This window comes from Alnus glutinosa, chromosome 3 (genome assembly GCF_958979055.1).
Source record: "Alnus glutinosa chromosome 3, dhAlnGlut1.1, whole genome shotgun sequence".
Taxonomy (NCBI): Eukaryota; Viridiplantae; Streptophyta; class Magnoliopsida; order Fagales; family Betulaceae; genus Alnus; species Alnus glutinosa.
The window spans coordinates 29546899-29574737 of NC_084888.1; the positions used below are offsets into that span (position 1 = coordinate 29546899).

Sequence of the window (27839 nt, forward strand, 5' to 3'; positions counted from 1 at the left end):
TGAGGGAATAGAATAAATTAAAAAATGCAATCACCAAATCAACCTCCCAATCCTGTACAGATCTTATAAAAGATAAATTTTACTGAATATTACCATTAGAAAACTGCATATTATCCGCAACCCACGCCTCCTTACAACAAGCAATACTAAACAACTTTGGAAAAGATTCCTTATGTGATTGATCTCCACGCCATAAGTCATGTCAAGAACTAATCTTAGCTCCATCTCCCATTTTATCTGACAAATCTCGAAAAAGCTCCTCCCCCCCAATCTTGTATTGTGCACCCAATGGGAGACCCAAGTATTTCAATGGTAACAAAGCCACCCTACAACCCAATAATACTAACCAAACTTTCTACAACAATAACCTCACCAACTAGAATAATCTCTAATTTCAATAAATTGATCTTCAACCCCGATACCGCTTTGAAACATATAAAGAGACATCGCAGATTACAAAGATGTTCGCAATTTCCCCTCCCTTATGGAGACTTTTCCCCCTGTCACTCCTTTGGATTGGGCTCTATTTTGTGTTGAGAATATGTGTCCTGTGGTGGGAGTTTCGTGTGAGGAGAATAAGGATCAAACTGTGGCTGTCCAGACAACCATTGAAGAGAATCATCCTTAGGAGGTTAAGGGTGCTTGCCCTAATCCTAGAGGTAGAAGGGAGCTACTAAACCTAGAATGATCCATGAACTATGATACTACAGGCGCATCCTCTAGACATGGGAAAGGCAAGGTTCACATTTTTTAGCGTTGAGTGCTCCGTGTGGGTTTCGGGTTTGAGGGTTGTTGGTGTTTGTGGGTTTCAGGTTTGAGAGCTTTTGGTGTTTAGTGGGATTTTCTTGGGTGGGTTCTGTTTGGTTTGGGTTATTTGGGTCTTTCCTGTGCTCACTTTAGTTAGGTGCTTCCTGTTGTATATTGTCTGTGTACTTAGGAGCGCCTTTCGCTTTTAATAAAATTTCTCTTCACTTAAAAAAAAAAAGAAAAAAAAGAGAGATCAATCTATCATCTGCAAACAAAAGATGAGACACAACCAGTTCTGCATTATTTCTTGACCCCACCGAAAAACCAGATAAAAGCCACATGTGCACTATGGCCAACATTATCCTACTCAAAGCCTCCATAACAACTACAAATAATAGAGGAGATAACGGATCCCCTATCTTAAACCACGAGTACTACTAAAGAAACCAAAGAGGGCTCCATTTATTAAAACGGAGAATCGCACCGTAGAAATACAAAATGATATCCATGCTCGCCATTTGTAACGACCGAGAAAAGCGCTATCACCCCAAAAGGACTAGTCAATTTGGAGTTTCCCTAGAATTCCTTATAAAGCCCAATTTTACCTAATAACTAGGCAATATTAGACTTAGCATTCATGACTATCTTTATAAACCACCCACTCTATGTGGGCTACCCATCTTCCCAATATTGGACCGGGGTGTTACAAATTTTCCCTCTTAAACTCATGACGTCCTCCTCACGGCCATGTCATGCGATGTTCCAGTACCACATGACCTAGCATTACTAGGAGGGTCTAATACCATTTGTAACGACCTAGGAAAAAGCGCTAGCCACATCTGCACTATCACCCTAAAAAGATTAGTCAATTTGGAGTTTCCCTATAATTTCTTATAAAACTCAATTTCACCTAATAACTAGGCAATATGAAACTTAACACTCATAACTATCTTTATAAACCACCCACTCTATGTGGGCTACTCATTTTCCTAATATGGGACCGGGATGTTACACCATTTCTCTTCAAAACCACGTCTTTTCAACAAATACAACAAAAATTCCAATTCACATGATCGTATGCTTTCTCTAGATCCAATTTGCACAACAAGCCAAGAACCCCTAATCTAATTCGACTATCAATACACTCATTTGCAACCAAAACTAAATCTAGAATCTATCTCCCCTTAATAAATGCATTCTATGAATTTGAGATGATCTTCTCCACAACTACTCTTGGAATCAAAAATAGCTGTAACAGGCCATATTAATTGGTATTTACGAGAGAAACGCCACACAGATTAACTGTAAAATTCTCTGCAAGCCAAAGTAGATTCAGAATACTTTCTTAGTGGTCAAATCACCACAAAAAGGTATAAAGGTCTTACACCAACAACAAAAGAAGCTTTTCATCTTTTGGTTCCTAAAAATTCGAGAAGATTTATTAACACCTTCCATATGTCATTACTATTAAGGGAATTCTAGACCTAGGTAAGTCGTGAAATCCATTATAGAACCCTTCATAATATTTCAAAAAAGAAAAAAGAAAAGAAAAGAAAGCCAGTTTGTTAAAGTATATGTGGCTTTAGAAGATAAAAATTAAAAAAAAAAATTAAAAAAAAAAAAAAAGAGAGTTTAAAAATAGGATAGCTAATAATAGGTATCATTTGATAAGTGCTAATAATAGGTATCATTCATAGCAGAAAATGATCCATCATTAAATCTGTTACAAAAGGAACTCAAATGTCAGCACAGGAAGAAGGGGTTCTGATCTACTAACCACTCCTGAAGAAAAATGAATATCATTTCAAATGCATCCTTTGGAAGGGTTACACCTAGCTCTTCTTGAAGTTCTCTCCTGAAAGCAGACAATACTTTGTTTCAGTGACAGGCTTTATTCATCAAGCTGTAAATTTCAACATGTGAACCAGGAAACCACAAAAAAAGCATCATTTTATCAAGCATAGTGCATAACAAGTTCTGTGAGCAATCTTCCCGCTGGTCACTGGGGGGAGGGGGGATGCTAGTGTCACTGGTCAAACTATGGGCAGTAGGGTGATGGTACCTTGGTTTTAATAGACAATTCTACTAAGTTGCTTGTTCGGGTTAAAACAAGTTCAAAATGGTCAACCCTTTCTCCTACAGTCACTTCGTCTTCTCCTGCTCTGCCAAAGAATGACTTGGGTTCTTTGCAATTGCAAGATAATGAGAAGACTAAAAGCGGATATTCAAGGCATATAACTAGAGAAAACTGTATCAATTCAAAAGCCTTTTGTTTAGTTGAGACAAGCCAAAATGTTCATATAATAGAGAGGATAAGTAGATATGGTATTTCTGGATACCCATACACCCCAAATTACAAAATATATTGTTTCAATATGGATGCAATTAAAATTCTTTGCATTTCATAAATCATCAAATATCGTCTATGGTATTAAGGACCCAGAAGCACTAACAAAAAGGAAGAAGCATTGAAACCCAATGCATTCTAAATATCATATCATGAGCTTTAGGTTAAGACATAACGGGTCCAAAATTTGAAGTCATATATTTTTCCCATGCAAGAATAGACAATATATCACATTCCAATAATTTAGTAATCAGCAAGACACCCACTGCCAAAACTTTTATATGCTTGTAGAACCCACACCTAGTAGACAATGATTTGGCACAGATTTCTAACAGGGGATAAATTATCTTGGGAAATTGCTCGGCAATGTATTAAACTTTTGTTCATACTCAAAAGGTGAAGCCGATGAGAACAAGTTCAGCTCATTTATTCTATAAGGGTGAAGACATTTTTATCTAATAACATAATAATCATTAGAACAAGAAATCCAAGTTCAACAGTCAATTTCTTTTTTAAGAAAGCTAATTTGTGTGAAGTTAAAATGAATAATTGGTTCTAAAACATTGTTACAAAATAATGCTTTACTGAAACTACGAACCAAACCACCTAAAATCATCTTATCATGTTGAGTTTTGGCCAATGGAACCTAATTAAGGGCCACATATCCAATGAGAGTGCTCAGCACCTCAGAGATGTGACATGAGGTGTCCACGGGGCTTACTATCACAATTTATTATCTCAGTTTTGCTTTTATGATAACAACCCACTCCTCCAACAGCCTAATACAGACAGTGCCTGATTAAGCAAGGGATAGTCTCGAGATTAATAAGTGATATTTTAACTAAATTCGTGATTATCTGAATCAGGAAAACATAGACAATGGAGAAAATGTTTTTTCTGTTCATCATTGCTGATATAGCATAGAATAGAAAGGTGATGGGAGCTTCTCAAATGTCATAATATAAAATATTTTCAAAAATAGCATCATTGAAGCTCATCTAGAGAAACATATATTGTTACCGAGCTGATACAAGCGATGAATCACCAGCAGATATGTGACCAGCACTAGAGATATCCCACAACCCTGGCCATGAATCTTTGAAGTCAGCACGTCGCTGGACAAGCAGTTCTTGAGTATTTTCGGCAAAAATCCACACATGAACAGCTCGATGGTAATCTCCATCACGATGGACATCTCCCCTGTAGGAATGCAGAATAATATATGCAAAGTAAATAGTCAAAAAACTAGATTGAAAAGTTCATTGTTTTCAAACAAAACTATAGTTCAAAACAAAATTCGAAGAGGACATAAAGGAGCAACATTTTGCATGTTGTGTAGATATACGCCATCACTACTTCAACTAGCATGCAATTAAAGAAATAACACGCAGCTTGACTCAATCAACTCATGCACATTTACTGATCTAATACATTGTCATATATTCCTGTGACGTTGATAACAGAAACAATTAAGTCTCCTTCTGCTGTATCACAGCCTGATAAAGACAGCTCACAAAAAATGTACCGATACACTAGTAAGACAAATCATAATCAAGAACTATTTACTATGTTCACATCACAAAAAATGTAAAATGCCATTAATCCGATCAGACAGGAAAGGATGTTAAACAAACATCAAGTTGCTGGCCAGACAATGCTCATGTGCAGAGTTAGAGAATTTATTTTTTTTATTTTATTTTATTTTTTTGCATTTGAAATAGTCATAACTTTTGAATTGAAGGGATCCCATTATAAATAGATGAAAATCAAACTAAGGGTACTTTAAAATTTCTTTTATTTTGTAGGGGCGGTTCCCCATATTCCCTTTTACAAGCTCCCCGCCTGAACTCTACTATATACTTGAACATATGCATTTGTGTAAGGAATCGTTACTGTAAAGCACATGGATTTCTATACATGCTATTAAGGCCGCCATTCTTTAAAGAACCAAGGTCTTACGCTATCACCGTAAAAGTTTGCACTAAAAAAAAAAAAAAAAATGCAAAACACAAATCGTTGCATTAGATGAAGTGAAATTTACAAGACAAAACACAAGCCGCAAAACCATGATCATGCCTGGGCTTGGAAATGCCAGTCTTGAGACCGGACTTGGTGAGGACGTCGAAGTGCTCTTCTTGAAGATGATGGGGTTCTTCGGCCATTTCCTTGTTTGCGTTGAACTTTCGAGGTGATCGCTGATCTGCGACCTCTATATATAGGGGCGGCCACTCGCTTATCCGAGATTCCTAATCAGCACTCCCACAGTCCCACGCAGGGACGGAATCAGATGTCTTTGTGGGCAGAGGCCAGTGGCAAAAAAAAAAAAAAAAAAAAAAAAAAAAAAAAATTATTGACAAAGGTCGCTAGACTAAATTTTTAATTTTTTTAGCTTATATTAATTTTTTTGGGAAAATTACACCGTTAGTCCCTGTGGTATGCCATAATTATTTTTTACTCCCTATGGTTTAAAAAATTACTGGGAGATCCTTGTGGTATGTAATAATTACAAATCGATCCCTGGCGTCAAATTCTGTTAAATTTTTTAACATATTCTGTCAAATGCCACGTCAGCGACACGTGTCGCCATCTTATGGCGACACGTGTCCATCTTAATAAAAAAAAATAAAAATTTATTAAAAAATAAATAAAAATACTTTTTTTAAAAAAAAAAAAATCAAAAAAAAAAAACTGAACGGGTGGCCAAGCCACCCGTTAAGTTTTTTTTTTTTTTTAATTTTTTTTTTTTTTTAAGAAAAAATAAGTATTTTTATTTATTTTTTAATAAATTTATATTTTTTTTATTAAGATGAACACGTGTCGCCATAAGATGATGACACGTGTCGATGACGTGGCATTTGACGGAATCTGTTAAAAAATTTAACAGAATTTGACGCCAGGGATCAATTTGTAATTATTACATATCACAAGGATCTCCCAGTAATTTTTTAAACCACAGGGAGTAAAAAATAATTATGGAATACCACAGGGACCAACAATGCAATTTTTCTTAATTTTTTTTGTTTGAAATTTTTTTTTTTACCTTATAATTTGTTTTATTTTTAAGGAAATTGGGGGCCATGGCCCTGGCAGCCCCCTCCCTCCGTCTCTGATTCCACGCAACTTTTCAACTTTTAAAAGAAAATATGCAAAATCAGTCCTATGTTTTACACTTTTTATAAAAATGGCTCGTATGGTTTGAATTTTATAAAATTGATTCATAAGGTTTGCTCATTTCTAACCAACTTTATGTCAAAAAAAAAAAAAAAAAAAAAAAAAAAAAAAAAAAGAAGAAGAATCTAACCAAAGTTAATGCTACGTGACCATACATCAACACTAATGATGTATTGACACGTGTATATCAATTTATTTTAGCTTTAGCATCATTGGTTGTTGTCGGACAATGAATCGACTACACATGACTCATATCTATAAAAAAAAAAAAAAAAAAAAAAGAAGAATCTAACTAAAGTTAATGCTACGTGACCATACATCAACACTAATGATGTATTGACACGTGTATATCAATTTATTTTAGCTTTAGCATCATTGGTTGTTGTCGGACAATGAATCGACTACACATGACTCATATCTATAAAAAAAAAAAAAAAAAAAAGAAGAATCTAACTAAAGTTAATGCTACGTGACCATACATCAACACTAATGATGTATTGACACGTGTATATCAATTTATTTTAGCTTTAGCATCATTGGTTGTTGTCGGACAATGAATCGACTACACATGACTCATATCTATAAAAAAAAAAAAAAGAAGAAGAATCTAACCAAAGTTAATGCTACGTGACCATACATCAACACTAATGATGTATTGACACGTGTATATCAATTTATTTTAGCTTTAGCATCATTGGTTGTTGTCGGACAATGAATCGACTACACATGACTCATATCTATAAAAAAAAAAAAAAAAAGAAGAATCTAACCAAAGTTAATGCTACGTGACCATACATCAACACTAATGATGTATTGACACGTGTATATCAATTTATTTTAGCTTTAGCATCATTGGTTGTTGTCGGACAATGAATCGACTACACATGACTCATATCTATAAAAAAAAAAAAAAAAAAAAAAAAAGAAGAAGAATCTAACCAAAGTTAATGCTACGTGACCTGCACAACACTAATGATGTATTGACACGTGTATATCAATTTATTTTAGCTTTAGCATCATTAGTTGTTGTCGGACAACATGACTCATATATGATACGTGATGCGATAATTTGTATGTTTTAACCTAAATTACAAATTTACTCTCACTTAAATAAATAAATAAATAAAAATAAATAATGACAATCAATGGATGGTGGCAGGTGTAACTTCCAGGATTTTAAATAAGAAATTCATGTATTTTAAAATCACGAAGGGATAAAATGAAAACACAGCACAAACAATAGATCGGTTAAGCATGGTTGACCCAATGAGCACGGGTTAATTGGGAGTCAACCTCTACCTTTATCTGAACGAAGCTGTAGGAGAAACTTGGGAAGTATTAAGGGTGTATTTGAAATTGCGATTTTATAGATAATAAGTGTAATTTTAAACTAAATCTCAAAATATGAATTGTTTTGGAACTACGTTTTTAAAATATGGAATTTGAAAAAATGCAGAAAATCTTCTTTTTCAAATCGCGAGTAAGATGATACTTTTTTGAAATTGCAGAATTTTAAAGGTTAATGCTTTGTTTGTTTCGGCGTAAAATGATTTCGGCATTTTACAATGTTTGGTAGGGAGAAAATAATGGTCAACGAAAATCATTTTCGGTTTGACCGTAAAGCCTTCTTTAATTTTTGAAAAATAAAAACCATAAATCGTTTTTCGAAATTAAACTTTTTTTCCTTGCATACACGTTTGATATCCAATTGCTGTGATCTGGCAATTGTCGATCGTTAAAATCCAAGCGGCACCGGAATCCGGCAACATTCTGCCACCGAAATACTACCGGCGCCAGAATTCGGCGACATCCGGCCACCGTAGCCAGATGCTGGCAGACCAGATTCCGGCTGAAAACTTGCAGAAATCCATCCATGGTCAGAAGCCGGCCAGATATGGTCAAAACGGCCGAAATCCGGCTGGATCTAGCCAAAATGGCCGGGATCCCGCCGGATTTGGATGGATCTGGCCACTGATCCGGCTGGATATGGCCAAAATGGCCAAGATCCGACCGGATCCGGCCAAACATGCTCACTGGAATCCGGCAACGGTGACCGGACGTTGTCGGATTCCGGTGACAGTTGCATTTTCACCTTTCGTAAAATTTTCGTGTAAGCCAAACGCCAGAAAATAATTTCGTCGAAAACATTTTATGACGGAAACCATTTTACGTCGAAACAAACGGAGTATAATTTGCGATTTTAAAAAGTAAAATGCAATTTTACCAAACACTTAACTGAGCTTTTACAAACCCCTTTTTCAAATCGCTTATTTTAAAATCCTTATTTTAAATTATACTTTTTGAAATTGAAAACACATACTGACCCTTATTTGATAAGTCGAGTTCGGATGGGAAAGGTATTTCGTCCAGAAAAAGGCTGGAAATAATCGACCCATATTGAGTCACATGCGAATTTGATGGATGGGATAGGCGTTAGAGTGGTCTGATGAGGATTCTACAGAACAAAAGAGAATCTCCAACACCCTCTTTATCACATACACTCGCTTGATTGTTTAAGCACGTCCTAGAGGCTGCCACATTGAGTTTTGAGGGAAAATATTTGAGTTTGAATGGGAAAGTGAGATTCTAGTAAGAGGAAGTAGGGCTTGTGCTACAATAGGTATACTCTCTAAAAACCTTCCTCTTTAGTTTTGGGTTGTTAAATTGGTATAGATAGTTCTTATTATAGTAGTTATTGAGATTATAATCTTAGTGTGGAGGTTGTGTTGATGTTGTAGTTTGTATTGTGAAAAGAATATGTGGGTTGTGTGGAGTTGCGGAAAACTATATTTTCCCTCCAAAGGAATGATTTTTACGTAAGAATGGAAGTGTTTGACATGCATGCACGTTTGGCCCATATGTGTTGAATAAGGTAGAGGAAGGGTTTAGATATGTTGGTGTGGTTTACAAACAAAAATGAGGTTATGCATGATACTCAGCCGAACGACCAGCAAGGTAAACCAGGGTTCGAGGCTCTTGGTCAGAATGCTCGTTCGGACCTCATTCCAACAAGGTGACTAGGTATGCTAAGACCTGAAAGGCTTGGTCGGTACTCGGTACCCCGTTTGGACAAGGTCTAGACAAGGCCAGTAACATAAATGCAAATTGTCATGGACTACGACCTAGGAACATTGTAGAAGGAGGATTTAAAGCAAAAAAAGCTGTAAGTAAAATTATCCAACATACTGAAATGCTGGGTTAAAATTTTTTTATACAATTTGCGAACCCGACACAAACCTAACACAAAATTACCGGATTAAGTTTGAGGGGTCTGACTTGTTTAATTAAATAGATCGAATTATGGTTGACTTATATAGTCTTATACTATGCTTCAACACTATTCGAACCCACACTACAAAAATACTGACAATTGGACGCGTGTCTACAGTACCGGTTACTGTAGACACGCGTCCAATTTGACACGTGTCTTATGAGACACGTGTCTAATTGTACAGCCGCCACAATTGGACGCGTGTATGTAATACACGTGTCCAATTGGACACGCGTATTAAATACACGCGTCCAATTTGACACGTGTATTTAATACGCGTGTCCAATTAGACACGTGTATTAAATACACGTGTCAAACTGTTATTTTTTTCAAATATAATTTTTTTTTAATTAAATAGAATTTCAACAATTAGACACGTGTATTAAATACACGTGTCAAAATGTTATTTTTTTCCAAATATAATTTTTTTTTTAATTAAATAGAATTTTAACAATTGGACACGTGTATTTAATACGCGTGTCCAATTGGACACGTGTATTAAATACACGTGTCAAAATGTTATTTTTTTTAAATATAATTTTTTTAATTAAATAAAATTTTAACAATTGGGGACGTGTATTTAAATACACGTCCCGGAATGGTGTAGGTAGGCGCGCGGGAGTTATCCCGCGCCCACCTGATGAGCATTCAAAAAGAAATTTTTTTTTTTTTTTATACACTCTCGTTCGCTCTCTCTCTCTCTCTGCGCGCTCTCACCTCTCTCTCTCTCGCCTCTCTGTCTCTGTCTCTCACGGGGTCACGCCGGAGGGCCGGCTGGGTCGCGGTTCTGGTATCCTCTCCTCACGGGTTTCGCTGGAAGATCACTGGAGCCGCCGGAAGTCAGTCGGGTTCCGTCGGACTGCAGCGTACCTGCTGGGTGGTTTCACTCGGAGGCAGTTCTGTAGGGCCCGGAACGGCTTTGCGCCGTTCCTGGAGTGGAACTCGGCGAGGTGGGGGCAGGGCTGGGTTCCCCTGAGCTCACCGATCCGATCAGCCCTCCCTCTCACGCAGGTTCACAGCCACTCCAACCCACTCTCGATCTCTCACTCTCTCGCTCTCTGTCTCTCGCTCTCCGTCACTCTCTCTGTCTCTGTCTCTCGCTCTCTCTCACTCTCTCGCTCTCTGTCTCTCGCTCTCTCTCACTCTCTCGCTCTCTCTCACTCTCTCACTCTCTAGCTCTTTGTCTCTCGCTCTCCGTCACTCTCTCTGTCTCTCGCTCTCTCTCACTCTCTAGCTCTCTGTCTCTCGCTCTCCGTCACTCTCTCTGTCTCTCGCTCTCTCTCACTCTCTAGCTCTCTATCTCTCTCTCTCTCTCGTTCTCTCTGTCTCTCGCTCTCTCTCTCTCGTCAATACCGGACCACCGGCCAGTTCTAAGTGGACGACGACTGGTTCTGCATGTGTTTCGAAACTGGTTCTGCATGTGTCAATTTTCTTTTATGATTTTAGCAATATTTTAAATAACAATTTTCTTTTAAATAGCAATATTTTAGCAATATTTTAAATAACAAGTTTCGAAACTGGTTCTGCATGTGTCAATTTTTTTTTTTTTTTTTAAAGCAATACATTTAGCCACGTGTATGTATACACGTGGCTAACAATTTAGAATTTTTTTTTTAAAAAAAAGCGGTTTGACACGTGTATTCTAATACACGTGTCAAAATGCACGTGTCTAACTGTTTGACACGTGTACGACACTGTACACGTGTCAAACTGCACGTGGCTATTTGCATGCATTTTTGTAGTGCCAACACACTAACACAAATTTTAAAGTTTAAAAGATTTTTTTGAAAATATTTTATCACGACCCAATGTTGAGCAGGGCATATGCTCAACAACCCAGTGTTATGGGAGAATACGCTAGATGACCCATTGTTAAGTGGATAAATACGTTCAATGACTTAGAACTAAGTAATAGAGTATGCTTAACGACTCATCGCTAGGAGGGGGAGTACAACTAGCCACCCAGTATGAAATGTAGGAGTGCGCTTGACAACCCATGATTGAGTGGGAGAGTACGCTTAACGAAATGAAATAAGGAGTAAAAATATATACTGAAATATTATGCCTTGAGGACTTATCATATGATATCAATTGAATTTAACTAATATATAGCTATACATTGATGTTTTATTATGGAAAAGATAATGTTATGCATAACTGATATTTATTCTGAAAATGTCTCATAGAGTTTAAATAACTAACAAAACGCGTTTCACGCAAGTTTTATAAAACTTTGCATCAGTTTTAAAATAAATAATTTGTATTGGAAAAGATTATAGAGAGAAAAATGCTTTGAAAAGAGTGGCTCATATCACACATGGTAACTAGTTGGTTTGTGATTGCTTATTGAACCGTCTCAACACATTATTTCTATTTGTGAAATTGTGAAATTTTACGGATACAGTCGCAGCGACCAAGGAAGTACAGAGAATCCTATTTGAATCTCGACTACTATTCCTGAGGATCTGCTTAAGGCCTCAACCTTTGAGGTATGGTTGGATTTTGTGGTGATCCACCATAATAAGTAGTAGTAGTTGCCATTAGTCGCAATTTTTGTAATAATTTGAACAATTTTAGGTATAATCTGTAATGACTTGATATTATATACATACAATTTTCGCTGTGTCAATTATAAGTTAGTAGCAACACTACATGAAATATGAGATTATTCCATTCCACTTGGCGGCTAAAATTTTAAGCCGAGACGTTACAGCTGGCCTCCCCTCATTTGGGGTTGTCATCCCGGCCTCATTTCTTATATTATTTCGTTAAAAATAATTTTTTTTTTTTAAAAAAAAAAAAAAATACTCAAGCCATGTATCTTTGATCTAAGCATAAATATAATCTCTCACACTATCGAGATTTTCCTCGTTCCCACTGAACATAGCATGCTTCACCATCAAAGATACTCATAAACTGTTGCCTCTCGATCTACTTTCCCAGGGAGCAAGACCAAGTTAATTAACCACATGCTGAACCACTAAAGTATGCTGTGACACCCTTTACATTATTTCGCACATAATTTTCTTCAATCTGCATATATGAAATATACCGTAATAAGTAAAGAATCTCCATTACAAATACATTGGAAAATTTAAGAGGTACAATTGTTCCCTCGCTCCTCTCTCTCTCTCCCTCTCCCTGGCAAATATATATATAAGTAGTGGAAAGGCCAATATTGGTAGCACAAGAAGGCGATGGAATAATTTTTTATAGAAATATTACCATATCATACAGCTCTAGCATGTAGAGAAACCCGTACCTCAACTTCTAAAGGAGGAGAAGACAGCCAAGAAAGTTCTTCCACTTGGTGAAAGTCTACATTTCGAGGTAAGAACATAATGATGTTGGGTGTTATTGCCTGAGCTGCCTGAAACATGGTGAACCTGTACATATGTGCCATTAGATTTCAAATCAACAAATAAACGAAATGATATATCATGAGGTGGTGAGTTGATAAGTTGTGCAGAATGTAGGATCAATTATAATTACGACAGTCAATTTTTTCAAGAATTCCTGAAAAACTATACTTCACTCAACCCCATCAACCACAAGTATGAAAAAGAGAGCATTTTTCATATTTGCGCAGAACCTAATTTCACATTCATTTATCTGATATTGGTTATCAGTTCCTTGCATTTAGTAATCACTATGCACAAAATACCATGATGAAGATGGGAATGAACACACACTCCTTTGGAGCAAGTGTGTGGAATTGAAATTGGGAAAGCAAAGAAACTCATGAACTATCCGCTAGTAGTTCCAACATATCATCTTATTGTCACATACTTCACCTATTATCTTATTTTCCATTTTTTTAATTTAAAATACGTGTTATGCCACATTTTCCTTTTATTTTATTTTTTTGCAGGACGTTTTTCTTTTATTAGAGTACAGCAGCAGATGGAACTTGGGCAAAATCAGTTCTAAAGCCCTGTGCAAGAGCTCCTTATGGAAGACAACAATCTCTCACTTCTCCTTAGTTTACTGTTAGGCATACACATGTATGACAGTGGGGGTGAAAGTAGAAGTATACGTCTGCTCGTCAAGGGCAGATCTCACAAAGGTTGAGTTGCCTACGCACCATCAGGATGCTTTAGGTAGATTGAGTCTTACATGAATGACAATACTTTATAAAGATGTTTTAGTGTCAAGGCACTGAAAGTGGAGTTCTCCATAAATGGAAATTTAATGTGGGTCTGAATGAACAAGAAATGAGGCTTGTAAAATCAGACTATCAAATATATTTGTGGGTTTCTACAGAGAAATTGTTTCCAGAATTTGCAAAAAATTTACGCAAACACACATAACAACAAAGTTACTCAAGGTACTGTGACAAAATAGGTGAAGCCTCTAAAATACCAAGTCCAAAAAGAACCGTCACCATTTACTTCAATAAAATACCTATGATTTGACTCATGCCTGATTGCCATGAAATTATGTGCTTTACTACCATTTAGTTTTAAGTTACAAGAAAATTAGTTACCCGCTGTCTTGAATTCCATCCCTAGACTATATTAAGATAAATTTGACATTCACAAAACAATAATATGCCATAAACCTTCCAGCCATGAAGTTAAGATTTAATCGTATTGATCACATACCTAATTTAACATAATAGTGTTTTTTTTTTAAAAAAATCTTAAAATTTCAATGTATAAAAATTTGTTATTGCATTAAACTTTGTTATTTTCATGTTTTTATATATTCATGCCTAAGAAATTGAAAGACCAAACTCAAGCTCAATATTGATCATGAAGGAACTAAGAATCCACACACACAAATAAAAACTTACCCGCATTTACATTCTTAGAATTACCACTTTTCAGACAAGTGATACATACCTACTTACATATTAGCATTTTATTCTCTGAATAATTTTATAAAATTTCCCTCTTTGCCCTCGTATGGAAAAGAAAGATATGCACTACATACCCATTTTTTGGCTTGAGAAAATCAAGTTTAAATGTTTCAGTACTTCTGTACGATGGACCTCCCCATGGTGGTGCAAGAAACACTATGTCCCCCTAAGAAAATTAAACCATAAAAGAAAATTACGATAAGCAGTATTAAAAGAACATCTTCCTCTCAAGTTAAAACACTAACCATGCATCAATTTTAAAAAATAATAATAATTTCAATGTGGCATCATCAAGCATCAAGCATGTTAGAGGTCTACAGCTGCACCATATTGGAGATGGTACTTTAAATTGGAGAGGGAATAATTTCATGATCCTCATTCCTCAACTAGTTGTATCAGTACATCCAAAGTCTATTTCTACAATTAAGGTACATATGATTCTTTTTTATTTCTTATTTTGGGATTAACAAGAATAAGGTGAGCATACCAACAAATGCAAGGACAAAAAGTATCAAATACTTATTCAAGAACTAGTTTGCAGCCTCAATAGTTAATCCAAAAAATTTGCATTTGACAAAAGATACTATTGGATCGTACATATAATCAAAGTTTTCTTCCTAACTGTGTCCCCCCATCAAACCACATAAAAATGCTTCCACAAGGTGACTTTTTTATTTTTTATTTTTGGTGGAAAAAAAATACAACTTTAGTGCAAAATCTAAAAGGCAAGTTTTTGCTCGATCTCCTTTGAAATAGAAGCATTTCAGAAAATTGAAGAAGAACCAATAGGAAATTAATACCATGTTTTTTCTAACCTAATGGAATGTTAGGACAATGGTGATAATTTTCTACACTACACACAATTTATGATCTTTTTCCTATCCCAATCTTGTTACAGGCAATATTCAAGGTCATGTGAATGTTTAACAGGCAATAGATACTAGACAGAACAGACAGAACAAAACAACAAACTTGATTTAAAAGCAGAGGAACTTACATAGAAGAAAAGGAAAAGCTTTTCTATCTAATTTAAACCAACTAACTAAAACAATATTGCATAAGGCTAAATCAAAGACAGCTACATCCATGGCCAAAGGATCGCCAACAGAAGTCCTCGAACATCACAGATACTTGTTTTAGCTTATTAACACTTCCATAGTCCATATCTCAAATTAAATCAAATTTATCCTGCCTCTCCGTGCCCCCCCCCCCCCCTCTTCCCCAAAAAAGAAAGCTTTTGTTTTTGAGATCGTTATTTCATTGGATGCCTATTGTGGACAACACTCCTTTATCAAACTTTTCAGATTCTTTATCATTAATTTTGTAAGTTCTAGGGGGTACTTTGGTACACTCACTATGTACTTTAAATGACCTTTCTCATTTCCATTTGTTTTGCTAAAATTATTGTGCATTCAAACAAGACTTAGACTCCATTTAGAATGGTATTACGGTAGGTACCATCACATCCTTGATTGAAACCAACAAGAAAAGCCAAACATCTTCCAATTAACTTGTGCATCAATACTTAGTCCTTCAAATATAAATTCTTTCTATTCCCACCAGAAAGATGTCAATTAGAAGTAGTGGAGGTAATTACATTCTCAATCTGTTTATTAGTCCAAAATTTTCAGCAATTCGTACAATAAGAAAGCATTACCTTCAATGATGGAGCAAGTTGGAAGAAGTCTCCAACAATGAAATCGATATAATCTTCCACACCATATATTTTTGCATTATTAAGGGCTAATTCAACTTTTTGAGGATCAATGTCAATAGCAACAACAGAATAACACCTAAGAGAGCAAAAACAACAGTTAATAGGCCCCTATTTCAAGATGTGTCTGTTTATTTATTTAAGAAGAAAAAGAAAGATATAATGAATTCAAGAATTGATAGTTGATCCAAAGTTAAAAAAAAAATAAAATAAAATAAAATCATAAAAATATTTGCAGTCTTGCAGAGTATGCCTAAAAAGAGCTACCTCCTCCCCTCCCCCATCTTTTTCATTCTCTTCCCCTCCTCTAGTATTCTACCCCGAGTTAAATGGAGGGAGTATATTTGGTCAAACAACATATTCTTACCTAGACTATACACTATACAGAATGCTGGAGATCAAATGGCTCCCACCTTTTCAAAATTAACGTTTCTAGAGTCCCTTCAATCGAAAGATAGAAATTAACAAAAGGTTTTCTAAATAACACATCCTTCAAGGCTAAAACCATAGTATCTAAAGCTTCTTAAAGGTTAACCATAATAGTAGTGCTTCATAAGGTCTAACATAGAATATATGTTTCTAATATGAGTCTTTTCATTCGTCTTAAAAGATATCCACATTAATTCTCTAACTGGTTGAATAGAATATGGGAATTATGCAGTTGTAAACCTGTCTAAAATTCAGTAAGCCAATAAGATTGCGAATTACGTACTTAAAATCTATCTAAAGTTCAATTTGACTCATAAACCGGACTATAAGCCATATAAGTTTTAAACAGTTAAAAGAAATTACATTTTAGCAAACTGAATGGCATTGCCGCCAACGCCTGCAAAGCAATCAATCACGATCCCATTCCCACACCTCTGGGCGTGTCGAATCGCAATCTCTTCAGGGGTAACCGAATACCATCCTTCCTCGTCCATTTCGATACCCTCATCGTATCTCGAGAAAAGATCGTACCTTTGAAACCAATACTTCTCCACCAGTGGACTAACCCATTCTTCCCTAAGCTTCCTTTTCTTATGAAATTTAACTGAAAACAAAAAAAAAAACATATTAGAATATCTATAACTAAGGTTCTGTTGGTTTCTATGGAAAATAATATTTTCTAAGGAAAGTTATGTCGAGTGTATATGAGTTTTCCCTAGGCTTAAAAAACAATAAGATTAGGATTTAGAGAGAGAGAGAGAGAGAGAGAGAGAGAGAGATTAAAATTAGAGACGGAGCTGAAGGGAGATATTCACTCAACCGAGCCAATAATTAAAGCGAAATTCGACTATTTTCTGTACAGTATTTTCTAGGCAGGCAAACAGGGAATTAAGGAAGGGAGAGATTCTGTACCTGGACTGTTTGCGAGCTTGCATTTCTGTAGACGATGATTGGTGCTCGGACGCCCTGAACTCTTATTCTTCTTCTTCTTCTTCTCCATCTACCGATAGAAATGGTGCTCTGGATGATGAGAGCGGGAACGCGGAGCAGTCTGGGACTTGGGATTCGGGTTGGGTTGGGTTGGGCTGGGCCGGTCTTAGGGCTAATGTTTTGAGTCTGTCAGGCCACAGCTCAAGGCTCTTATCCAAGATTTTGGCGCCTAGTTTGGTCACAGAATATAAATTAGGGTTAAATAGTATACTAAATTTTTAGAATTTGACGCAAAATCAAATAGTTTCCTCGATTTTCAAAAGTATTATAAATGGTACCTGTGAACAACTTATAAACGTATCTGGTCCTTCCCCAATGTTTCGTCTAATACTGTAACGAACCCACCTTTTGGAGCTCACAAAAGACTAACACGTAGAAGGGTACGTGGAAGGTTTAGAGGTGACTTGGCAGCTGGCGCAGAGTTAGTTGCATATTGGCTAAGCTGAAGGTCCAAGTTGGCAAGTGGCAGTTCAATTCTGTTGCGCGCGGTTATCTTTTAGTTTGAACGTCTGTTATCTCTGTTAATTGGCAGGACTATAAATACTGAAATTGTATCTTATTTAGCTCATTTTGATTGTAATCGGTTCAGTAGAACTCCGGAGGTTCTTGGCACCTAGAATGCCAAGGTTGGAGACTAGCCTTCTCGAATTGGCCTTTCTTTTAATAAACCTCTTTCTTTCCTCTTCAACTCTTCTTCTCCCTTTCTACTTTCTCCCTCATTTTCCTCACTTTCTATGTTGAATCTTAGTTGTAGTAGTCAGTATTGTTACAAGTGGTATCAGAGCCTAGATCCACTGATTTTTGTTTTTGTTCATTTCCAAGCCCTAGATCCATGGATCTTCACAATTTTGATGGAAAAAAACCTTTCAGCTTGGATGTTCCAACTTCACCAATGCTTCCTCTACTATAATACTCCTTGGGCCGGTAAAACAGGTACCCGACATGACCCCGTTTACGACCCGTGAAGACCTGCGACCTATTTAAGTTAGACCCAAACATGACTCGTTTATGTTAACAAGTCGGGGCTCCAGAAACGACACGACACGACACGGCAATTTCACGGGTCACCCGACACGACCAGTTTAACTTAAAAGTGTGTGTGTGTGTGTGTGTGTGTGTGTGTGTGTGTGTGTGTGTGTGTGTGTGTTTTAATACATATAATACATATTCTCTCTCTAATCAAAGTATATCTAAGGATTTCCGTTCAATATGGGGGTATAGAATATCAATACAACTTGCTCAAACCCTCTCAAATATTATCTACTGTTTATTGAGTCCAATACAATTTGATGAGGATTTCCAGTCGACATTTCTGAATGGACTATCGACTACTCAAGCCTATATATGTTCTGTTAATGATATTATCATTCAAACAGCTCTAAGACGAATTATCACTGGCAGAAAAGTATCTGACAAGGCTCTCAAAGACCCCCAAACTATTTGCAAAACCAGAGGACCAGCCTGTACTTGAATAAAAGGCTTTAAATAGGAAAAACAATATCTAAGCTCCCAAGTATGCATAAATCATTAATTAGAGCCTCCACTTTAGTTCAAAGGCTACCTATAAACCAAAACTAGGTATATAACTAGAATCGGTTCACAAATTCACTCATCAGTCATCACTAGATTACTATTTACATCTAGCTATTTCAATGCAAGAACTAATATGCGAAACCAAAAGGACATAATAATATCCACAAGGTTTTTGCTATATTCATTCATCCTTCTAAACCAACCCAAACTTCAAGTGCATAAAACAATTCCGAACACAAACTTCCCACAAAGACAACAATATAAAAACAATCAAACAATAACCATAATTCAAAATTCAATCATGCTCAGTCCACTGTGAATCCATCACTTAAAATAATTCAAGGAACTAACTTTTCAACCAAAAAGGCTTCATCTTGAGGACAACAACATAATCCAAAACTAACTCAAGTCACAGATCATTCACAATCCCAACCAACCCAGATTATCAAGCCAAGGAATTAAGGAAACAAACTAAAAGAACATGAGCATCATGTTTTCTTTACCTGTACATGAAAATGTCCAGCCCATGAAGCTACTTCTTGCAAAGATAGTAAGAACTAAGAAAATCGGTAGTCCAACACTCCATCCTGGCCTCACCAAAATTCACAGGGGAAGCTCAACAATGACTCATACATTGTTGTAAATAACATACCGGCGGTACCGTATGCGAGATCGGGAGGAAGAAGAAGGGGCGGCGTTGAAGAAGAGCAGAGAGAGAGAGCGTCACTGTGTCGAGCTGGACGAAGAAGAGGGGGCAGCACGGTGGCGCGACCTTGAAGAATAAGAAAATGGAAGAAGAGGGGCAGCGGGTAGGGCAACTTGAGGAAAAAGAAAATAATCTAATTCTAGGGCTTTTGTTTTTAAGTTAGGGCTAATAATAATCTAATCCCATTTCCTTTTTCTTTTTCTTTTTTTTTTTTTAAAAAAAAAAAAGAAAAAAAAAAAAGAAAAAAAGAAAAGAAAGAAAGAAAGAAAGAAAGAGAAAGAAGTTAATCGTGTCTGGCGGGTCAACCACGGGTGACCCATGACCCGACCCGCTAGACCAAGATGAACGGGTCATAAAACAGGGTCGACCCGTTTATGACCCAAACCCCGCTAATTTCGTGTTGTGTTCGTGTCGGGTTGTTGGGTCATGTAAAATTGCCAGCCCTAAATACTCCCAACGATCTTCACAAATATATGATGGCCTCATATCACATGGAAGGTGAGGCTATCAATTGGTTGGTAACAATGGAATGAGGTGGAGTTTTTACCATGGATGCTGATTGGGAGAAATTTGTGTGACTCATTCACCTTCGATTCAGACAACTTCACGAATTTGTTGGCGTACCTGAACCGTTAGATGCAGTCTCCGGTGAAACAATTCCAGAAGCACCCAAGGAGCACACCAAAGAAGAAATCCTCAACAACGTCAATGACAAAGAAGAGGAGATGCGAGACGATCTGGTGGCAGACACAAAACAAACCATAATTCCAAAACCAGATCCGACAGAAGCTACAGATCACATAAAATTTCCTGCAGCAAAGCCGGTTGACGTCTCCTACCATCTGTTCGATGTAATTCCACCACTAATTTCCGAATCTCTCAAGGACTAGCGAATTTTGGATTAGTCGGGAGAGTTGGATGTGGTGGTTCGGAAGCACAAATGGCAATGGAAAAAAGTAGCTAAAAAGGGAAACAAGGTTGAGAAGGAATTGTCGTAGGCTGATGAGGATAATTCACCAAAGCTAGGTTAAGATGTGCTTCTTTTTATAGCATTTGGACGGCCGGAATTGGAAGAGCACGTGGAGATCGCCGTTGGAGCAAAACTCAGCCACAAGGCTCAGCCACCAAGGCACATCCATGCTGATAAAGGAGTAGGCAAAGGCAAGTTCTCGCACGCCATCCTTGCTCTGGATCGGCAGATCATTTTTTTCTAGCATCTTGGCGGAGCAAAGGCGGCCTTAGGAGGTAGCATCTTGGCTGGAGCTGAGTCGAGAAGCAGACCAGGTGCTCGAGCGGCCAAGTTGGCAGCAGGTCCTTCAGACAGAATCTGGTGCTTCCTTGTTCTTGAAGCTACAACGTGGCCGGTGTACATGAACACGGAAGAGGAAGAAAAGGACCTAGACACTTGCGGCGTACAAACAAGGATCTACGTGGAAATTGAAGAACTCATGAACAAAGATGATGTAGAGTTCTGCATAGAAGCTAAGCAGCAAGGGATCAATTCAGCTCTTATGTCTACATTCCTGAGCTTGAGGCATTCTAAGAATGTTTTGGATGCAGTGAAGAAGAGAGCTGGAAAGCAGAATTTAGAAGTTGTGCATCAAGCTAATCAGCTATGTGGCATCAGAAGAATGAAGGTTGAAGATATGTTGCATATAGCTGGAAGCCACTTGAACGTTCCTGCGTTTTGTTTATGAAGTTGTGTTGTTTTAGGTGGACAAGCAGTTGTTTTACACGTACGATGTCGTTTTGAGCTGAATGGAGACAACTTTCCTATCTACCAAAAGTTGCCCCGGCTTTTCTCTCTTTTTCTGAGTTGCGAGTTTGAAAGCTTCCAATTTATGAGCTGGATAGGTTGGAGTTAGTGGGAGGTTTTTGTTCTTGACGACGGGGAAGAGGTTGATTTAGATCTGGGTAACTATGAGCGGTTCCTAGATGTGACACTTACAAGAGAGAATAATATTACCACATATGCCATTAAAAATTGGAGTGAAGTGGTGGCTATTATTCTTATTGATGGAAAAAAGGGTCCAATAGATGTTTATGTGATAGAATTGGGAAGGATTGTAGATGACATTAAATCAATGCCATTCATCGAGGTTCTGCGACAATTGTCCTACTCAGTTGGGCAAGATAACTTCTACTTCGTTCATATGAGCCTAATACATGTGCTGGATGTTCCAAACATTTGGCATGTTCCTCTTTTACTTAGGAACCAAGATGCTCATGACTCAATTCTAAAGCAGTTAAACTTACTGGAACTTGCTACACCTCCTGCTTTACAAGATCGGACCAGGTTGGCTGAGACTTTTGATAATCTCACCTAATTTGTCAGGATTGCACTGGTTGGGAAGTATGTCGGCCTATCGCATTTATATCTTTTTGTTGTGAAGGCCCTTCTACATGCTTGCATTTCATGTTCTTTGAAGCCTTCAATTAATTGGATTGCAGCTTCTGACCTTGAAGATGGTAACGCTAAACTAACACCAGAAGCACCTGCTGCTGAATGGCAGACTTAAAAATGCAGCATGTGTCTTGGTTTTTGGTGTGAACGTGCTGAAGAACTTAATTTCCACATTGAGTTTTGTTGTGTCACCATACTTGCGAGAGGGTGCTGTGAATTTTGTTGCCCTTAAGCATGGGTGGCTATGGAAACTCGTGGCAGAAGAAGAAATGAGAGTGGCAAAAAGGAATGCAGCTGTTCTATTACACTCTCAAAGCTTCAAGCATTCAACTAGCAACGGTTCAAAGGCTAGAAGCTGGGCTTGGCTGTTGTGTAAGGAGAAGATCCTAGAAGCTGCATGGTGTAAGGTCAAACTGACATATGGCAAAAGGGGGAAGAGAAAAAGGCACTTTGTTGGAAAGCATGCATCTATATTGCGTGAAACCTCGTCCAAAACTTCTTCCTAGGATCGAAGGGTACGCTGCACCATCAATTAGTAGAGTTTCGCTGGAAAGATTACTACCCTATGGTGTGTAGGCGTTTGAAGAAGCTATTCCAAGTAGATCCTGCTGATTACATGCTGGCGACTTGTGGGAATGATGCCTTCAGGAAATCAGAATAAGGTACTTATTACAATACTCCCAAGTTCTTACCAACACATTCTTGGTAGGAAGTTGCAAGCAAGGGACGTGACATTAGGAGGTTGAAGTTGAAGCATGGTGAGGAAAAGCTAGTGACCACATGTGGGTCATGCTTCCAGCTGGCAGTAAGTGATCAAAATGATTGAAAGATTTGTTTGGCTCAATGTGGAGGCTTCAAGAAGGCCAAGGAAATCCATGGGATTTATAACCTGTGGCTAGTGTGGATAAAAAAGAGGGTGAGTTACATTTTGTTCATCCATCACCTTGAGGACAAGGTGCTTAAAAAGAGGAAGGTATTGTAACGAACCCACCTTTTGGAGCTCACAAAAGACTAACACGTGGAAGGATACGTGGAAGGTTTAGAGGTGACTTGGCAGCTAGCACAGAGTTAGTTGCATATTGGTTGAGCTGGAGGTCCAAGCTGGCAAGTGGCAGTTCAATTATGTTGCACGCGGTTATCTTTTAGTTTGAACGTCTGTTATCTCTGTTAATTGGTAGGACTATAAATACTGAAATTGTATCTTATTTAGCTCATTTTAATTGTAATCGGTTCAGTAGAACTCTGGAGGTTCTTGGCACCTAGAATGCCAAGGTTGGACACTAGCCTTCTCGAATTGGCCTTTCTTTCAATAAACCTCTTTCTTTCCTCTTCAATTCTTCTTCTCCCTTTCTACTTTCTCCCTTATTTTCCTCACTTTCTATGTTGAATCTCAGTAATAGTAATTGGTACTATTACAAATGCCTTAACAGCATGCCATGTCAAATTTATGAATGATTGCCATTAATGTGGCATATGGGACAAACGATAGTCGCTAATAGGTTTAACGGTTTTTTTAGACTGGAGTACCAACTGCGGATATAAGTTGTCTATAAGTACCATTTGTGAAACTTTTGAAAATCGAATGGACTATTTGATTTCGCGTCAAACCACATGTACTAAAAATGTATTATAAAATTAAAGGGAAATCAAGTTAGAAAAATGATAAGCCTACTATTAGTATTTTATATTGGCAACATTCTGGTTGACAAAAACACTTTATGCAAACAGTTGCTTTTTAATAGGATTATCGGTTATATTCAGAGTCTTCAAGTAATATGGACAGTGTCTCATTTCATGCCATGTGTATAGTCACAAGTTTCTAAGAAGATGTCAATGAAGATTCCATGCAATTTCCAAGTCAGAATAGTCGGTTCCTGTGCAACCGTCCGGACGGGCCTTTAAAGGCGTCTTGCAGTGTCTCACAGATAAACATTGAAGACGTCCGCCGGACTCTAGGTCAATCAATATTCAACAAGGAGTTTGATTTCAGAAGTCGACATTGTTTGGGAAATCTTTGCAAGCCGTCTGGACGACATGGCAACACGTCCGGACGATGTCCTGTAGTTCAGAATATTCCAAAGTTCTGTTTAAATGCGGAAAGATTTTAGCGAAGACCGTTCGGACGCTTGGTCAAGACGTCCGGAAGTGAACCTGATAAAGATAAAATTGCGTTGTTTCTGAAAGGTTATCGCAGAAAATCGTCCGGACGAGGCTATTTTCCGTCCGAACGCTCGCCAGCCAGAGTTCGAATCTCATCCGTTTTTGAGGTCTCTTGAAGCCTATAAATATGGGGCTCTAGGCTAGTGTTTTGTACATAATTCGGTGATGAATTCCATAGTGCTTTGAGATGGTGTTTAGGGAGAATCGAAGATTCACTAGCTCTCAAGCCGATGCCAGTGTGTGCTCAAGTGTTCGTGTGAAGTCTATCTTAAGGGTTGGCCCTAGGGTAAACGAATCCATAAAAAACCCCTTCAGGTGGAAGATCTGGTTGGAAAGCGTTTGTGTTAGGTTACATGTCAGAGTTAAAGGTATGATTACTGCATAGGGTTATGTGAGTACGAGTGTCTTGTAACTAGCTTTGCTTTTGGATAGTGGATTTCCTAAGTTTGGCTGCCCCGGAATTATTATTATTATTTTTTTTCTCTTCATAGAGTTTCCACCTCGTAACAAATATCTTGTCTTATTTAAATTTCGAATTTAAGATATTTGTTTGCATACAAACACACACACACTTGGTTTAAATTAGAAATCAATAAATATTTTCAATTGGTATCAAAGCAGGTTACACTTGTGTTTTGGATTTATTTCCTAAGTGTGATCCATGACTTCTTTTAACATAAATCCTCTTGAGTTCTCTGAAGATGATTTCTCTAAAGATATCCTTTTGATAGGTAAACTCTTTAAAAAATCTAATAAAGAACTCAAGAAGATTAAGCAAGAAAAAAAGTATTTGATTTTACAATTATCTGAATCCGATGTTTTGATTGACTCTTTGAAATCTGAGAATACCATGCTTTTTGATACTGTTGATGCATTAGAGAATAAATTAAAAGAATCAGGGGATCTCTTGAAAAAAATCTCTAGTAATAATTTGAAAAGCATGCTTGGTATTCATACAGATATTTCTAACAAGCCTAATTTAATTTTTAATGATTTAAGTACTTTTACTTCATATGCTTCTGATTTTGAATTAGATTATATTGATATTAAGCCTGTGATAGAAGATACAACTTGTTTAGATAAATCTTGCTTAACTAATCATGTGATGTCTAACTCCAAGGAATCAGGAATAAAAGGTAAGTTTATTCCTAAGTGTCATAATTGTGGGAATATTTGTCATATTAGGTCAAATTGTTATTTGTTGAAATCCCACAGGTCTTGGATTAAGAAGGATGCTCTGAGGAAAAGTGAAGTTGAAGATTATTTCTCATCAAAATATGTCACTCCGCATAGGACACATATAAATGGTAAGGGCAATATTGTTTGTAAGAATGCTAACCATATTTCTGCAAAAAAAGTCAAGCAGCATTCCAATAAAAGAAGCCTGCCCACCTGTCAATACTGCGGCATCACCGGTCACATCCGACCTAAATGTCCACATCTTCAGGCTCAAAAGTTGAAGGTTTAGAAGGAGCTGCCAACAAGAGCTACATCAGGCACTCTACCTCCGACTATATTCCAGGCTCCACGGCATCAGTAGCGACAGCTGAAGTTGGTTCCCTGCCAATTAGAGTAGCAAATCAAAGAAGAACAATTCAAGGTACTACAAGAGAAAGCTGCAGAAGCCTATTAGCAACCATGTCTATGAAGGGTTGCTGAGCCTAATGCAATGTATGCTAAAAAGAATGGACAACATAAACAAGACCTACAAACTACCGCCACGGGTCAAGCAGGTATGGGTCAGGAATGATGAGACCATTCACCTCTTGAGGGGGAGTGGACTCACCTAGTATAGGTGCAGTCTCACAATGCCTAGGATTTTGGTTCCTAAACCCTAGTGCATACCAGGTATGTTTTCATTGCATTGATTGTCATATCTTATACATCCCATTTTGCCTTGCATTCTGTTTGAGGAACCACCTTTTCTATCCCTATATTTTCTCTTGGTTGCTTTGAGAATTTTCTGCAGTTACATTCTAGGGATGACAGAGAAAGCATGTCACTGCTTTACTATCTTGATATAGTCAAACCTCTCTCCCTAAAGTCAGGTTTGATCTTATCTTACATGCTTGGACTAAACTGTCTTCTTCTCTATGTAAACATGTTTTTGTTGTTTTTCTATTTTATTGTTTTCAACAAAAAAAAAAAAAAAAAAAATTGGGGGAGAAGATGCAGATTTTTTTTTTTTTTTTTTTTAGAGTTGCCTTTCAGATATTGTATACAGTTTTGCTCGATATCTCAGTTCATTGTGTATTAATTGAGTATGCTTATATATGATTGAGAGTTTATGTCCAATATCAGCAAAGTTTTCCTGTGCATCTTAATTCTAGATAGTTGCTTTTCTCATGCAATGAAAAATTGTGCACTATCCAAAACTCCCATAAGGTATTTTTCTTTTCTCTCTGACTTTTAGCTTTTCGAAATTCTAATGAGAGATTTTTTTTTGCTAAGATGGTCAAATTGACCAACTCGCTAGCTGAACCTAGAACCCATAAATTCTGACATTCTTTCTAGGTTGCAGCACCAAGTGATAAAAAACATTCAAAAATGAAAAAAAAAAATGGATAAATAAAAAGATTCACTGCTTTTGTGCTATAAATCTGTTATTGAACTTGCCCTTATAGAAACAGTCAGTGACCAAATCATTGCGAAAATAGACGGTCACTAAAGGACGAAGTAAAAGAAAAATGTTGCAGCTTAGGGGGAGTATATCAGATGAGGGTGGCTAAGACATAGTAAAATAAGGTTTGACTTTTGACTGATCAAACATTGATTTTCTCTCTTATTTTGAAAATCCAATTGCTTTAAGTCATATCAGTGAACTCCATACCTTATTGAGAAAGCTTTCACACACACACACACACCCATTGCATGAGTTAGGTTTACTATTGAAAATTTTCTATCTGCAGGAAAATTTTTGTGCTTATTGACTCTTAACTCTCAATTATATCTTGGTATATTTTTGAAATACTATTTGATTGTTTTATTAGTTATTTATACATGAGTGTTCTGAAGCTAACGTTAGGAAATTTTTGTTCTGCATATTTCCCTCTACTTTTCAGCTTCTAGTGTGAAGCGTCCGTACATACATGTTCTTGTGTTTGGACGTGCTCAGCTCTGTCAATCTCTTATCTGACAGCATGCCATCCGGACGAGTATGTGCTGCGTCCGGAAGCGAGCTTTTTGCTTTCTCTGCCAAACACACACACACACACACACTACTTTTTGCCTGTTCTATCATGTTGTGTTCTGTGTGTTTTCTCTCGGATTGATCCCGAGATTTTGGCATTCTCTGCACATCTTTTTTCATTCCCAGGTATTACCTTTGATTTTCCTTATTCTCTTACGCTTTGGTTCTTTTTAGAATATTGGAATCTTTAATTGATTATGATTTGAGAGATTGTGCATGAATATCTTTTTGTCTTTATGCTAGATGGATATTATTAATCTGTGTCTTTTAGATTGCTATATCTACTTTTGTATTTCTTTATGCATCCAATTGATAG

General features: G+C 37.1%; 2 protein-coding genes across 2 annotated transcripts in view; both read right to left on the reverse strand.

Moving 5' to 3' along the window:
* LOC133864794 (nudix hydrolase 3) overlaps positions 1–5385 on the reverse strand; it is a 53472-nt gene extending 48087 nt beyond the window's left edge. Inside the window, exons 1-3 of the mRNA XM_062301208.1 lie at positions 5171–5385; positions 4115–4294; positions 2525–2602 (exon numbers count right to left, since the gene is read on the reverse strand). Coding sequence (XP_062157192.1) covers positions 2525–2602; positions 4115–4294; positions 5171–5256 — 344 coding nt within the window. The 5' untranslated portion in view covers positions 5257–5385. The remainder of the gene's footprint in view (positions 1–2524; positions 2603–4114; positions 4295–5170) is intronic.
* A 6800-nt stretch (positions 5386–12185) lies between these two features.
* Positions 12186–17602, reverse strand: LOC133864552 (uncharacterized). The gene is made up of 6 exons (XM_062300923.1): positions 17453–17602; positions 16904–17144; positions 16055–16190; positions 14472–14563; positions 12799–12922; positions 12186–12569 (listed from the first exon to the last, which is right to left on the reverse strand). Exons 1-6 carry the CDS (start codon positions 17538–17540, stop codon positions 12498–12500), a joined length of 753 nt encoding a protein of 250 aa, XP_062156907.1. The 5' UTR covers positions 17541–17602; the 3' UTR covers positions 12186–12497.
* Between the last annotated feature and the right edge of the window lie 10237 nt (positions 17603–27839).

Excerpts from the sequence above, each read along its gene's own strand:
- LOC133864552 (XM_062300923.1), bottom strand. The coding sequence starts at position 17,540 with ATGGAGAAGAAGAAGAAGAAGAATAAGAGTTCAGGGCGTCCGAGCACC. Across the intron at positions 17,145-17,452 it reads CAAGCTCGCAAACAGTCCAG|TTAAATTTCATAAGAAAAGG; the intron begins GTACAGAATCTC and ends TTTTGTTTTCAG. Across the intron at positions 12,923-14,471 it reads TTTCTCAAGCCAAAAAATGG|GTTCACCATGTTTCAGGCAG; the intron begins GTATGTAGTGCA and ends ACATATGTACAG.